The 14,063-nt window shown below is 43.6% G+C and overlaps 1 protein-coding gene across 1 annotated transcript; it reads left to right on the top strand.

Moving 5' to 3' along the window:
- Positions 1–287: 287 nt before the first annotated feature.
- LOC112950087 (alpha-fetoprotein-like) lies at positions 288–11,143 on the top strand. The gene is made up of 14 exons (XM_026042555.1): positions 288–372; positions 1,710–1,770; positions 1,979–2,114; positions 2,642–2,844; positions 3,107–3,254; positions 4,054–4,151; positions 4,863–4,992; positions 5,335–5,549; positions 6,425–6,557; positions 6,903–7,000; positions 8,126–8,264; positions 8,782–9,005; positions 10,099–10,231; positions 11,099–11,143. The coding sequence occupies exons 1-14, from the start codon at positions 288–290 to the stop codon at positions 11,141–11,143; spliced, it is 1,848 nt and encodes a 615-aa protein (XP_025898340.1).
- Positions 11,144–14,063: the final 2,920 nt, after the last annotated feature.

Consider the following 14,063-nt stretch of genomic DNA (forward strand, 5'->3'; position numbering starts at 1 on the left):
AAGTTGAAAATGTCTATTTGCCTAAATTCTGTGGAAAAAATAAAAGATTCTACAAGGTCCTATTTTTTGCAACCAGTAGCTCAATTCGTTCTGAAGAAGTGACGTCATGAAGTTTAACCATTGTAGGAACGCTCCAAAAGGTCTCATCCTACACATGTCAACCAGGGGGTTTTGATTAACCAAAACCTGCTTGTCAGAGTATAAAAGAAACTCTTTACTCTTAAGTCTTTCTGCCTTTCACAGATAAACCGAGCCCYGCTCAGGCCCCTGCAAAAAAATCTGGCATTATGAAATGGAAAATAATCATTTATTTTGTTTTATTAGAAAGCTTTACTGCAACCAAAGCCCTGCCCAGGAGTTATCGCGATGTAGGTAAGAATATATTTCCTATTTCACTCTGTTCTTTCATGTAAGGCTGATGACTGCAACTCCTTGCACGTAGTGATTTTGAATCTTGTTTCAACACTGCCAGTTGTAGGCTTGTGTTTTCTTTGTGAGTTGAAGCTAAAGAACAAAATTACACCTGTATTAATTTTTTATGTGATCCGSCTTAGGTGTGCTGCTTCTTAGTGTTTGGTGAGTCCAGGCAATCATCCTTACTTATAGGATAAATTCTAATGCGCAGGGATGTACCTATGCCACTTAGTTTCAGGTATTCCAGAGCTACAGAGATAACTTCTGATCACAGCTCTCCTAGGCTCTCTSCTCAGATCCTGGGGGAAAGAGAGAAACAACGAGCGGGGTAGGGGGTGCTGGCTGCAGATGAGCCTTTGGAGCAGCAAAGTTGGGCTGTCGCTTGGGTTGTGCATAGGAGCAATCCTGCTCCTTCGCTGACAGCTGGAGAAGCCTAGAATGACTGACTGCACGTCTGACTGAGCTGCCCGCGTGAAATGCCAAAAATGAAACCATCAAAACCCTCCTCTAGAGCAAGGATAAGATACTTCTTTGATGTTATATGAGTTTTTTGTTGTTTTTTTCTTTTTTTTTTTTTGTCCAAGTCGGATGTTTTTGCATCTTTAGGTTTTCCAAGTGCATTAAATGGTGCTGCAGTATGAAACACAGCAGATGCTGATGGTATTTATCTCTTGGCACGGTCTCATTTTACAGCTCTGCATTACTCAGAGTGAGAAGCTGATTTATTGCTTCATTTTTTGGCCCCTTCATAAGGATCTCAGTGCTACCCCAGGGCATGACAGGTTACCCTTCTGTTTTGGGAGCACTCCCCTTCCATTAGAAGTAATCCTTGGGAAGAGTCTCTGACAAACAAGGAATTTAAAAAATCCCTGGGAGTAAGTTTGGCCAGCAGAAAAATCTATTGGSTATGAAAAAAATATTTGCAAGTGATATTCAGATACATTAGATCTTTTTTTTTTTTTCCCCCCTCTGGGCCCATTCACAGCGTGCCCAGAAGGCTGCATCTCCATTAGTTTCCTGGTGCTTTGTCTACYTGTGTAGTTCTGAATTTAGCCCATGTTTTCCAAAATCAGAATCCCTCATTTGTACCCAACCAGTGCTGAAGCAACCTTTAAATGGCTAAGACAAGGTTAAAGGTATTATCTAGGCTGTGCRTACAATAGTGCCTTGCAACCTCAGAGGAGCTGAGGAGCTTCTAACCTACCCTTCTTTGAGATTCCAGCACCAAAAATGAGTTTTTCTGTAAAGAAGCCTTTTTCTTTTTTAATTCAAAACCCAATTCTCTTTTATTTCAGAGGCAAACGGCACCATTGGCCAACGCTTTTCTCAGCTGCAGGAGAACAACTTCAAAGCCGTGTAAGTTGCCCAGATAAAGACTCTACTTGCTGCTATTAACTGTTGGGCGGTGTTTGGAGAGGAGCAGGTACCGCGAGGCCCCCAGCCCTCCYGGCTCCCTCAGTGTTCCTGTGGCCCCCTCGCTGGCTGCATGGGGCTGACGCCCGCACCCCAAACACCCTGTGTGAGGGCTCAGCAGGGTGTTTAATGGCACGTGTTCTCCTTGCAGCGCCATGATCATGTTCGCTCAGTACGTGCAGGAAGGCACTTTTGGCACAGCAGTTAAAATGACCGAGGACATCACTGACCTCGCCAAAAGGTGTGCTGCGGGGGACAGAGACAGCCAGCGCTGCCTGAAGCCCTTGGTGAGCATGGTCATGCTTCTGGGGAGGCAAGGGTCTGCACAAGTGCTTGTAATTCCACAGTCCGGATACGTGTCTTTCCCAAGAGGAGCATTTTACTGAGATATGACTTCCTTGAGGATGCATGGTCCATCTTAGCAGCCCTCTCCTTCTTGGGGCTCCCCTGCTATCCTGGCAGCTGCAGAACGCAAACCCCACAATCACCTTAACTGTTATCAACAGTCAGCTTCTTGTTTAAGTGCAGTGGGAAGTGCACAGTGCGTGTGACAGTCCATTTTGAAACCCTGCTTGGCATAAGAAGGTATTCAAGTTTAGAAATCATCTTGTATATGTTTTAGAGGTCAGTTTGATATTCACTGCAATCAGAGCAAAAAGTCAGAGCAATCAGAGCAAAAAAATCAGAGCAAAAAGAGAGAACCTCAAAGTTTATGCAGATAAGGGTTTGTTGTGTTCAAGTGCTTTGCACAGAGAGCTTGCAAGAGTAAAGTGGAATCGTCACCAGGATATATATGTTCTTTAATTTCTCACAGGAGAGTATTTTCCTTGATACGATATGCCAGGATGAGAATCTTCCCAGGTTTACTGACTGCTGTGCTAAAAAAGGCTCTGAAAGAAATGACTGCTTCCTTTCCCATAAAAACTCAACAAGAGGATTCATTTCTCCTTTCGAAAGGCCAGACGCTGAAGCTGCCTGCAAAAATTATTCACAGCATCAACATTCATTAACAGGATAGTAAGTAAATAAATCATAGATCTGTTGCTTAAAAGTGATGTTTAGCTGCCTAGAGATAGCGAATACAAAAAAAAATCCAAAAGGTGAGTATTAAATTCTCTGTAAATTCATCCTTATTTTTCTTCCCAACACAAGGGTATTAACATAATTTATCCAGGTGTAATTGTCATTATGTATGAATCCTTTCCTGTCACTCCTATGTTGGATATAGCTCCAAATGATCAAGATGTTGCAGGTGAAGATGTTTGCCTTCCTGTTTTAGCTTTATCTAYGAGATTTCCCGGCGCCATCCTTTCCTCTACGCGCCCACAATCCTTTCCGCAGCTGTGCAGTACGGTGAGATGATGAGAACCTGCTGCACGAGCGCCAACGACCCCACACACAGCCTGGACGAATGCTTTCACACACAGGTATGATTTAGTGCAACTGCAGAGTTCATGTAACGTGCAACCTGGTGCTTTCAGCCAGCTAAACAAGTGCAGAAGCAGAGCTATGTCAGCCAGCTCTCCTTCAGGGATCCAAACCTAAAGTACAGCGTGTTAAGTACAAGCAGAAACGAGAGCTAAACACTCTCTTGACTCATGGCACCCACAGAATTAATAGAAATCACCTTGCTTGAGGCTAGCTTGGCTAGCTTGAGGTAGCTTGGACGGGTATCCCACTCCCACATGGGGATCACTTCCCACCCCGGCTTTGCTACCTGCCCTGGGGCTGCTGTGCAGAGAAAGCGGTGCTGTGTGGATTGCAGCAGTCTGAGCTTTTCCTCCTCGTAGCCCATGACCTAGCTCCTCCCTGGCCAATAACTGCCCCGCAGAAACGTGCCCTACATGGAGCCCATGTCAGTCTGTTAGAGAAACTGAACTGCTAAATATGCCTTTCATGCAGTTCGGCCAGGCTGCAAGATATTAATTCACACAACTAGTTTAATCTTATCTGATAGCAATGCAGATGCGCATGGCTCCCAGGTGAAGATTTCTCCCCTTACAAACAGAAAATTGTTGTTCCAAAAGGGTGCTGGTTTCTTTTCACATTAGGCTTCTTCTATAAATGCTGGTGAACAAGGACAACAGTTATGTTTTTCTGCTTTATGGGCCAATGAACAGCATTTTTTCCCTACTAAAAATCTCTCTAAAAAACTCCATGTAGTGATTTTACCATGAAGTATTGCCTTCCCTCTTATTTTAATGATTTGCATGTTCTTTCTATCAGATACCAAAGGTGATGAAGCCAATAAAAGAAGAAGGCCTGAAGCAGGAACACACCTGTGGAATCCTAAAGAAATTTGGAGAAAGGACTGTCAAGGCRCTGTGAGTCTCCCAGCCCCATCTTTGTGGGAAGAGGCTTCATTTTGTTGGTTTTGGCTGCGGAGCAGCCTCACTGACCGCCACGCTGCAAAGCCTCCTTAGGGCGTGCTCCTAATGCACAGGGCTCCTGCAGGAGACTCAGGCATTTGTGTTATAAAATAAAGGGTGGTCACATTTGAGTTGAAAGTGGATCCACATCTGCCTCTGCTGTAACAGCTGCGAATACTCTGTGCAAGAGTTTTGCGCCCAGCAAACCAAGAACATTATGTAACAAGGAATGCAGATTAGGAACAGAAACTCATACCTGACTTGAGTCACTGTTTCCTTAAAAACTGCCCTTGGCTTCCAAAAATGCAAAAATGAGTTTGAAAAGGACCCAGTCCTCTGTGATGAAAGTTAGGGGGACTTGGAGAACATTACCTTTCAGTAAAGTTACACTTTTTGAGCTCTTTTTCTCAGTTTTGACCTCAAGTTGACAGCAAGTTGCTGTGTTTAGTGCAAGGTGGGAGAAATAAATGGGCTAGATTCATTTCACCGAGAATCCTTAGACGGCTCTGCACATCTCAGCTCTGGGGTTAAGGGGACCTTATCAGCCTACAGGAAAGCAGGGAGAAACCCTTTAAGTGGTTGCATACCACCTTCCAAAGCAAAATGGTAGCTACCACAGCTTCACATTGTGAGAATATAACCAATACTTACCTTGATTCTTTTTAGGAAGCTTGCTCAGATAAGCCAGAAATTCCCTCGGGCTGACTTTGTTACCATTACCAAGCTTGTACTGGATGTCACCAACACGCACAAGGACTGCTGCCGTGGAGACATGCTGCAGTGCATGCATGACAAGGTAGCACACAGTTAATGCTTACACATCTGCAGGAATTTAACGCATTTTTTCTTGCTCTTTTGCTTTTTTTCCCCTCTTTTGTGTTGCATCATGTTTAATCCTTCAGGCTGAAAGTCCTTTCAGTCATGATAAGATGCAAGAAGATCACCTTGTGCCTAAACCTATCACTGTCTCTTGTGGCAAGCACGTACTGCGCTGCTTTGAGCAAACTGCCTCTTCTCTCTGGCGTTGCCTTCTCTACCTATCTAAAATGGAGAGAACAACAACAACCCTTAAAAAAAGGGAAGCACGAGGGGTACAAGATTAGCCTAAACTTCCTTTCTTCATTTCTTTGCTTGACAGGAAGAGATTCTAACTTACATCTGCACCAACCAAGACAGCATATCAAGAAAAATTAAAATCTGCTGTGAAAAGCCGCTGTTTGAAAGAACTGAATGTATAATTAATGCAGAAAATGATGACAAACCTGCAGATTTGTCTCCCCACATCAGAGAATTTATAGAAGACAAAGGAGTATGTGAACGCTTTGCTCAGGAAAAAGATAACCACTTGGCCAGGTAACACAGGCCGTCTTTTACTCTTCTGCAATTCTGCTGGATCATGATTGGGGTCAGAAGATGCCAGCTGGGCAGTTAAAGCTGGGTGCATCCGTCTCAGACTTGGCTGCTCTGTGAGCTCATAGGCGGGTGGGATCACAGAAGTTTATCTTAGTAAATACCTCTCAAGCCTAGGGAGCAAGGGACAAAAACAAACAGGGCATGACTTACACGAGAGACACAACTGATGAGAAAGAATCATCAATTCTGCTCTCAGACTCAAAATACAGCCTTGATTCAGTATGAAGTGGCAACTCAAAGCCATTTGTCTAAGTCGGACACATCTTCATTCCARTAGGTACCAGTTTGACCCTTTTTTGGTTCTAGCCAAGTCCCTTGGTGCTGTGAGGTTTGATCCTACCCTTGATCCTAGAAAATGTGCCACAGTCAAAGAATTTACATCCTTGAAGCAAAATCTATTGTTTCCATTTATGAAAAGGGCATCTAAAAGTTGGGCATGATGCAGCTATGCAGAGTGATTGCTTTAGAAGAGCTAATTGTGCTGCAGTGATTGAGCAACTGGTCTGTTATTGGACATGACTAAATCAGCTTCTAGCTAGGATAACACACACGTGCTCTCCATGGACCCCTAAGCTCGGCCTGACCCAGCCTGAGCCTCAGCTGGGGCAGTCACAGGGCCAGGACGGCTCTGGCAGGGCTGGGCTCCAGCAGCCGCCTTCCCTTCAGCCCTGCTCCCAGTGGGGGCCTCTGAGCCCTGCCCAGTTTTGTAGGTCAGAAAAAGCCATCCTGAAAGTACCTGTGCAGACTTAAGCACCTCCAGTCTCTTGAGGGCACTTATTCCAACTCCGAGCACTGACATACTCCACTTTTTACAGGTTTCTCTATGAATATTCCAGAAGACACCCAGAGTTTTCCGCTCAGATGCTTTTAAGAATTGCTAAAGGATATGAGGACCTACTGGACAAGTGCTGCAAAACCAGTTCTCCAGACGAGTGCTCCAGGAGAGGGGTGGGTGCTGTCACGCTGGCACAATGTGCTGGTGGCTTCAAGCACGTCACTACAGGTCTGCTGCGGGCCAGCGAGTGAATGTGCGAGCCCCACACTAGGGCTGGAGCCCCCAGCTCCTTATAGCACAACCAACACCTATTGAAAGGCCTGATTCCTGTATAGAAAACTATCAGAGCCAACAGGCGAGTCTGGGATTTCTGGGGAAACAAATGTGGCTTTGTGGAAAGTGGGGAGTGGTATCCGTCAGGGAGGATCAAGTTAGGGATATCAAAGCCCCATGATACAGCAGGCGCATCTGCCTTCCTGCTGGTGCAGTGATGCCTCAAGTTAACTCCTTTTCCTCAGGAAGAAGAGCTGAGGAAGCACATTCATGAGACCGAAAGTGTGATGAAGACAAGTTGTGACATCTACAAGGAGAAAGGAGATTACTATTTCCAAAACGAGTATTACTTTTTTTTTTTCCTTACATGTTTACATTATTCCTGTACCAGCTTTGGGTAGAGCAAAATGTGGTTGTCAAAAAACCTAGGCTTACAGATGACACCCGAGTGGTCCAAAATATTAACAGATTTTAGGATTATCTCTTCCTTTTTCAATACAATATCATGTCCTCTCATGAGCACTATTCTTATTCCAACTTGTGAAGTGACAACTTGTTTAATCTCCTGTTTAAAAAAGCGTTTTGTAAGGTTTTTCTGCTTTCTAGCTGTGCTTTAAGTTGTAAGCTGTTACTTAAAAGCAGTAAAATTGACCAAAAGGCAGCTCTTTGCCCTTTGCAAAAGGCTAATCTGCAGCAAATGTAAATACCACTAGCTGTAGCAAAAGATAACCCCTGATGACTGTGGCGGGAGCAAAGCCTGGCCAGAGGAGCCCTAAGCTCTGCTCAGGCAGGAGCTCCTGCACAACAACACACAGGCACAAGCCACGTGCAGGTGCAGGAGCAGTGTTCATGAGCAGGTTCAACCCCACAAATGGCTTGGGAACATAACGTGAGGCTCTGCTGTCCTTTGAGAGACATACAGGGCTTCCTGGATTCCCTGGCATGTTTGTCTTCAAAAGACCTTTGGACCAAGCAGACTTGCTTTTTTTTTTTTTTTTGCCTATTTTGTCACTTCTGCCTGTTGCATCCATGGTGACACTAATAAGTGTCATTATTCTAAAGGAAAATAGGGAACTTGTTTCAGCTTATCTAGTTTGTCGAGAAGTCACTTCATTTTTTATTTTTTTTTTCTCCTTGGAAATCTCTCTGGACTCCCATGGAAATCAATAACACAGGGAAAATATATGAACTAGTTCATAATAGGGCCCAATAATATATAATGGGCACTATCATCCTTATTTGTTTTTGTTTAACCTGATAAGAGACCTAGAGAAAGGAGAGCTCGCACACAAACAGAATATGCTACATGTGCCCATATGTTTATAAACACTGGGCTTAGTCCTGTCCTTGTACAAATGACTGGTTTTCTTTGGGCTTTGGCTGCAGCTTTACCTGTGTGAAGGCAATGGATTGCTCAGTGCTGCCCAATGGCAATAAAACATGGCTATACCCGAAATTATCATTTCAGGCTTCTCATGAGCTTCACCAAGAAGATGCCCCAGCTAACGTCCGCAGAGCTGATAAAATTCACCAAGCAGATGACTACAATTGGCGCCAAATGCTGCCAGTTAAGCCAGGACAAGCTACTGCCTTGTGCTGAGGAAAATGTAAGTATTGTTTTTCCTGAGCTTGCTCCTACTTTTCCCTGAAGCTCTGGCACTATTCCCACTGCTATCAGGCTCCAACAACCCTGAGTGCTGGTAGAAGAGCAGGATGTCACTGAGCTGGAAGATATCCTTGCACTTAAGTCACTGAGCCTGACTCAGCCTCACTGAAGTTCAAGCTGGAGTTGCCCCATGTGAGGACAGGGAACTAGGTTAGCATTAGGCAGTTAACACTTGCACAGGGCTGGGGATCTTACCCTGCTGCCTTGGAAATTAACCATCTCCTGTCTCAGAAATTAATCCTTTTTAGACATCTGAGGCTATACTGCCCTCCTAAAAGGACCAGTTCTGTAGGGCACCTCATAAGATGTCATCATTCAGGAGAAAAATAAACTCTTATTTCTATTACAAAATATAAATGATCAGTTGTTATTATTATAACTTTGGTAAAAGTAGCATTTCAAGAATTTTTGAAAAATGAAACCATAATGTGATTTTTTTTCTTGACCTTGTGATACAGCTGGATCTTGTGCTTGGAGAAATATGCAGAAGACACCTGAGCAACCCTATAAACCCCAGTGTTTGTCACTGCTGCAGCAGCTCCTACGCTCTCAGGCGGCCGTGCATGGGGAAGCTAGAAATGGATGAGAACTATGTGCCCCTACCGCTGACACCTGATCTGTTCACCTTCCACGAAGACTTGTGTACAACTGAAGAGGAAAAGCTACAGCACAAGAAGCAGGAGTAAGATCTGCCTTTCTCTGTGTCACCTCTGTGTTTCATATTCTCCTCCTGGTGACCCTCTCCTTTCCCTTCTTGTTCTACTCCACTGCATGTAACCAGAGCCATGCCCATTCCAGCTCCAAGCTACCGCTGCCTTCCCTGTTACACTACATTTCTTGACTAGTTGATTCCATCCGGACTGTCAAACTGATCTCTATGTATTTGGGTGCCTGCATGAACAGGCCGTTAAGAAATTTACTTTTCATAGAGCAAAGACAGTGTTTTCACAAATTTAATCGTGCTTAAGAATAACCAAGTGCATATCTGATTTTAAAGTCTGAGACACGGACACATTCAGTACATTTGTAGAAGGGCAACAGAGTTCATGCTCAGAGGCAAACAGTGCAGTAGCAGAGCGCTGAGACTCTGACAGTTGCATGGTGCCCCTGATTTGTGGTATTTTAACCCTTTCTGATGCCTTCATGTCAAGCCACCTACGGGAGGCTGAGGGCAATACTGTAATAACAGAGCTTAAAACACCAACATTAGAAATATCCTTATCCCCCACAGCAGGCCTTGCTGAAACCGCACAGGACAYCACCAAACAACTTCCAGAAAAATACGGAAGCTACTACTTCATATACTGCATTACTATTATGGCTTGAACAATGCTCCTTTGCCAGAATGGGAGAGCCCATGTATTTATCTGATCTCAGTGATCACCTCTGTTCCTGAACAGCTCTGGGTGCTTGGCCTGCCTTTGTCAGAGAAAACTTGCTCTCTGGAAACCTGCCCTCCCTCCTCCATTGCGAGCAATTGGCTCCCCGACTATTAACTTGGGCTATGGTGAATGCTCCCGAGGGGCATACCTAAGGCAAACGTAAAACCATTCACAGTGGAGGAATTGCAAAAATTCATGTCGCCTTTTAATTCACTGGAGCACATAAGAGCTCTGCACTGTCAGCCTGTCTGGGGGTGATGTTTAAGAAAGGTAAGACTGGAGAAAGGARGGAACAAGAGGCTGCTTTTGAAGGACGGGATTCAGGAGGTGCTTTGTGTGTCCCTGCATCTCCCCACCGCCTCACCATGCCTGCTTTGCTTTGCTTTGTTGCAGAATGCTCATCAACCTCATCAAATACAAGCCCTCCATCACGGGCGAGCAGGTGGCCTCGGTGAGCGCGGCGTTCGCCGCCATGCGGGAGCGGTGCTGCGGAGCGGAGGGCCGCGCCGCCTGCTTCCTTGCCGAGGTAGCTCCTTGTGCCTTTGCCCCCGCGTGCCCACTCACACACACACCCACACACGGGCACGGGTTTCTCCCTTAGTGGGCAAATGCCAAACGTGCCTACCTGGTGTTCCCTCAGCTGTGCTGCCAAAGACCAGTCTCATGGCCTCYGTAGGGAGATGTATGTTCCAGTTCACTCTCAAGAGATTACCAGGGAAGATACCTAACAAATGTCATGCTTATATGCAGCAATTTATACATATAGTGCTTAGCTACATCTGCAGCTTCTGGAAAATCACTGGGATTTGCTCTTGTGATGGATACAGGCCCAAATCTTTCCCTAATTGTACTTCAACAATTTTCTCCCTTCAAAAGGTCCTCTGGGATAGGGAAGGAAAGGATTTCCCAAATTCTAGGTCAACACATTCCTTGTTTTTTCCCTTCCCCCACTGGCTCTTCCCCTCTATTTTTCACTGTATTATTTTAGCTTATTTCTCTTGATACTGCAGAGCTGTGTGGATCTCTCTCTATTCTCCCATAAATTTCCTTCCCCCTACTTCTCAGCTTTGTTTGATGTATTCCTTCAGTGAAGTTGAACTCTTCTATTCTCTTCTGCCTCTGAACCAGCTCCAAGAGCAGAGCTGCAGAGAACTGTTTTAACCCTTCAGAACAAAAATCAGTTTCACTCTTTTCATAACATTTATGGACTCTAAGACATTATGAGCCAAACAGTTAAAGCTGTACATTCAAGTGACATATATGACCGCACACTGTATATACTACGTTTGCACACAACATGATAATATTGACTTACTGCTGCCATACTCATAACTTGTTCACATGCACCTTACACTGCTGATTCTATTGCTCACAGACATTTTTTTTCTTTCAGGGTCCAGARCTTATAAAAAGAAGTGAAAAAATGCTGTCAGCGTGAAACACTTGTGTGAGATACTGAAAGGTATTTGCTGAATGATATGAAATCACAATTTCAACAGTGAGAATACCTTTTCTGAATATTCTTGAAGTATATATAGCAAACTGTGAATTGCTATCGTGGAGAATACTATGTTTTTGTTCTTTACTTGGTGTAAATACAACTTTAGAGTCGTAAGAATTTGCACCACCTATAGCTATGCCACCAAGTTCTACTATGACCAAAGTAAAGGAGGTGCCTCAGGAAAAAAGAAACATTTGGAGTTTGCCTATTTGCAAATATACTCAGGACAAGCCAAAGCTGCAGAAAAGTCTCATGGGCAAATACCTCCATGCATTATATTAGCTCTAACTTAACACCTAACACTGGTATGATTAAACAGCTGCAGAATTTTAGTAGATGCAGAAGTTTAGTAGATTTTCATGTTGCACCATTGCAGTTGCCGTAAGACTGGCATCTTGCTTGCATACTGGGGCATACACTAGAGCATGGCCTGTAGCACACAGTTTCATCACTCCATTTTCCCCATCCCTAGTAAGGACTTGCTGGAGTATTAAGACAAATCTTGGCTACCTCATTTGCAGAAAAAACTTCACCTGAAACAAGCAGCAACAGTGAAGGATTCAGAAAACAAAGCAAAAAGGGAAAAACRGAATAGAATAGGGTTATTCAGGTTAAGCAAGAGATGCCACATGAACACACAAATCTTCATATTCCCAGAAGTCTCAGAATGAAGAGAGACCTGACCCTGTGCACAGGGGAGGGGAACAAAGCACATGGATTAAGCAGCCTGGGAAAAACGAGGAGCTTCCAGCACTAGACAGCTCTGAAACACACACACACACACACACACACGCACGCACACATACACATATTGGACAGGTATTACTTAAGTATCAATCATGTTTTGAATAGAGAAAATCATTAAAGACCATTTGCAGTTGAAATAACAGCAGTGCTTAGGACTTCATATCCTCGTGAAAAGCAGTCCTGTGGAATTTGTGGYTTGTTTTTTTTTCTCTTTAAAATTTCAGTGACAACTTAGGATGCTWCTCACTATGCAGCTTGGTGGTAGAAAATTAATAGAAATTCTGTGCTGTGTTTGTTTTCTTCCCTTAAATTGTTATGGTGTAAAACCCTAGACTGAAACAAAGCCTCCATATTATTGACTCACTTTCTTATCTCATTCCTGTGTTACTTCCCATATATCCAGTAATGCTTTGGAATAAATTCTTCCCTTGTCCTTGTCTATGTTCATCATAGCAATCAGAGCAATCATCAGAGCAATCATCAGAGCAATGCTCTGAAGTCATCACATAATTCACTTAAATGACTGCAGTATCCATGAAGATCTATCACCACAGCAATGTGACAGCTTTATTTCTCTAGCTCTTAAAACCCAAGACACACTATAGATAATCTGTACTCAAGCCCACAGTTTCTCCCCGCTATCTTGGGCTTGGTCCCAATTCAGCCAGACAAGTCAACTTAATGAGACTGAAATACTTCAATCCAGATGATGGCAAAAATAGCTCCATTTATAAACTGTGCACATAAAGAAATGGAGAAGCTGGTCAGAAACATTTTCCCTCTTGTTCACATGGTTCAGTTTGCATTGAGTGCTTTTAATTTAGCCAAGTGAATTTAAAAAGTTTCCTCCCTCAATATTTACATAGTATACATTGATACAACTAAATATTTACTAAATGGAACCTGTATCAAAGAAACAGGCTAGTCTGCATAAACTTAAAATCCTTTAAAAAGGGTTTTTAATCTGCATAAACTTAAAATTCTTACACAGAAATTCTATGCAAGCAAAAAAGCCTGGCTTTGGGTAAGAGCAATGCTCTGAAGTCAACTGAAGAATACTTCAGGCTTTTTAAAATTTGACTTTTCCCTGCAAGTCTAATGTTAAGTAGAGTTCCTTGTCTCCTGAAACTTGGCAAATAAATATTTGAGCGGTTCCCTTGTGAAATTTCCATGACACTTACATGCTTTTGTTATTTTAAGGAATTGACATTTGCACCTCTCAGGCCACTGTTAGTTAATACCATGCATTCTGACAGCTGGATTATTTAACGTTCCCCCCTCTGCCCTCCACTGCTGTAAATCACCTTCATGGGTAAGATTACAACAGGTACACATTAAAATAAACCATCTTACAACAGGTACACATTAAAATAAACCACCTACCCTGAGCATGATCCTTTCAATTGAGTATTTCATTTTCATTCTTTACTTACCATCCAAATAACGCTATCTCAAAGGGAGTGTCTCCCCCACACCTTATCTCATTTATTCCATATAATTTCTAAGCCAGACTTGCTGCACACTGTGATTCCCTCCCTCACACAGTGTTTATCCTGTGTCTTCTGCATAAGGAAGTGACAGCAGAGGAAGAACACAGGTACCACATAAGAAAAACAAACCAGTACAGGGTGGCAGTTTGTGTATGGCTTTCAATTTATTTACATCTCCGCAACTTGAGCTTTCCTGCTTGGCAGGATTTGAACAGAGAGGAACAAAAAATTCTGTGCACTGTGTGTGCTGGGGCCCCAAAAAGTGCCTCTTTGGGGAAGAAAGCCAGCCTGGCCCTGTGTGCCCCTTCATTGCTGTAAGTTTACATCCTTTGGCCTTTCATACCCAACGCTTGTCCCTTCACTCCTCAAATACACAACACACAGAGCAGCAAGTTGTCACTTACGTTTCAACCAAAGAACTTTGCTGAGGTGTCACCATCCCGAAACCAATCAGGCAGATGCAGCAATATTGCACGAGAACTCCTACCTTGCAGTTTGAGAGGCATTTGAGAGAAATTCACTGTTACGTTAAGAGCTTAGTAGCTACAAAGCAGAAGATTTTCCATTTCTGTTATTCAAGTGGTAGATGTAGGCTTAAATGAGAGGTAAGAACCAATCTA

This window comes from Nothoprocta perdicaria, unplaced genomic scaffold (genome assembly GCF_003342845.1).
Source record: "Nothoprocta perdicaria isolate Ctin4 unplaced genomic scaffold, notPer1 scaffold_307, whole genome shotgun sequence".
Lineage (NCBI taxonomy): Eukaryota > Metazoa > Chordata > Aves > Tinamiformes > Tinamidae > Nothoprocta > Nothoprocta perdicaria.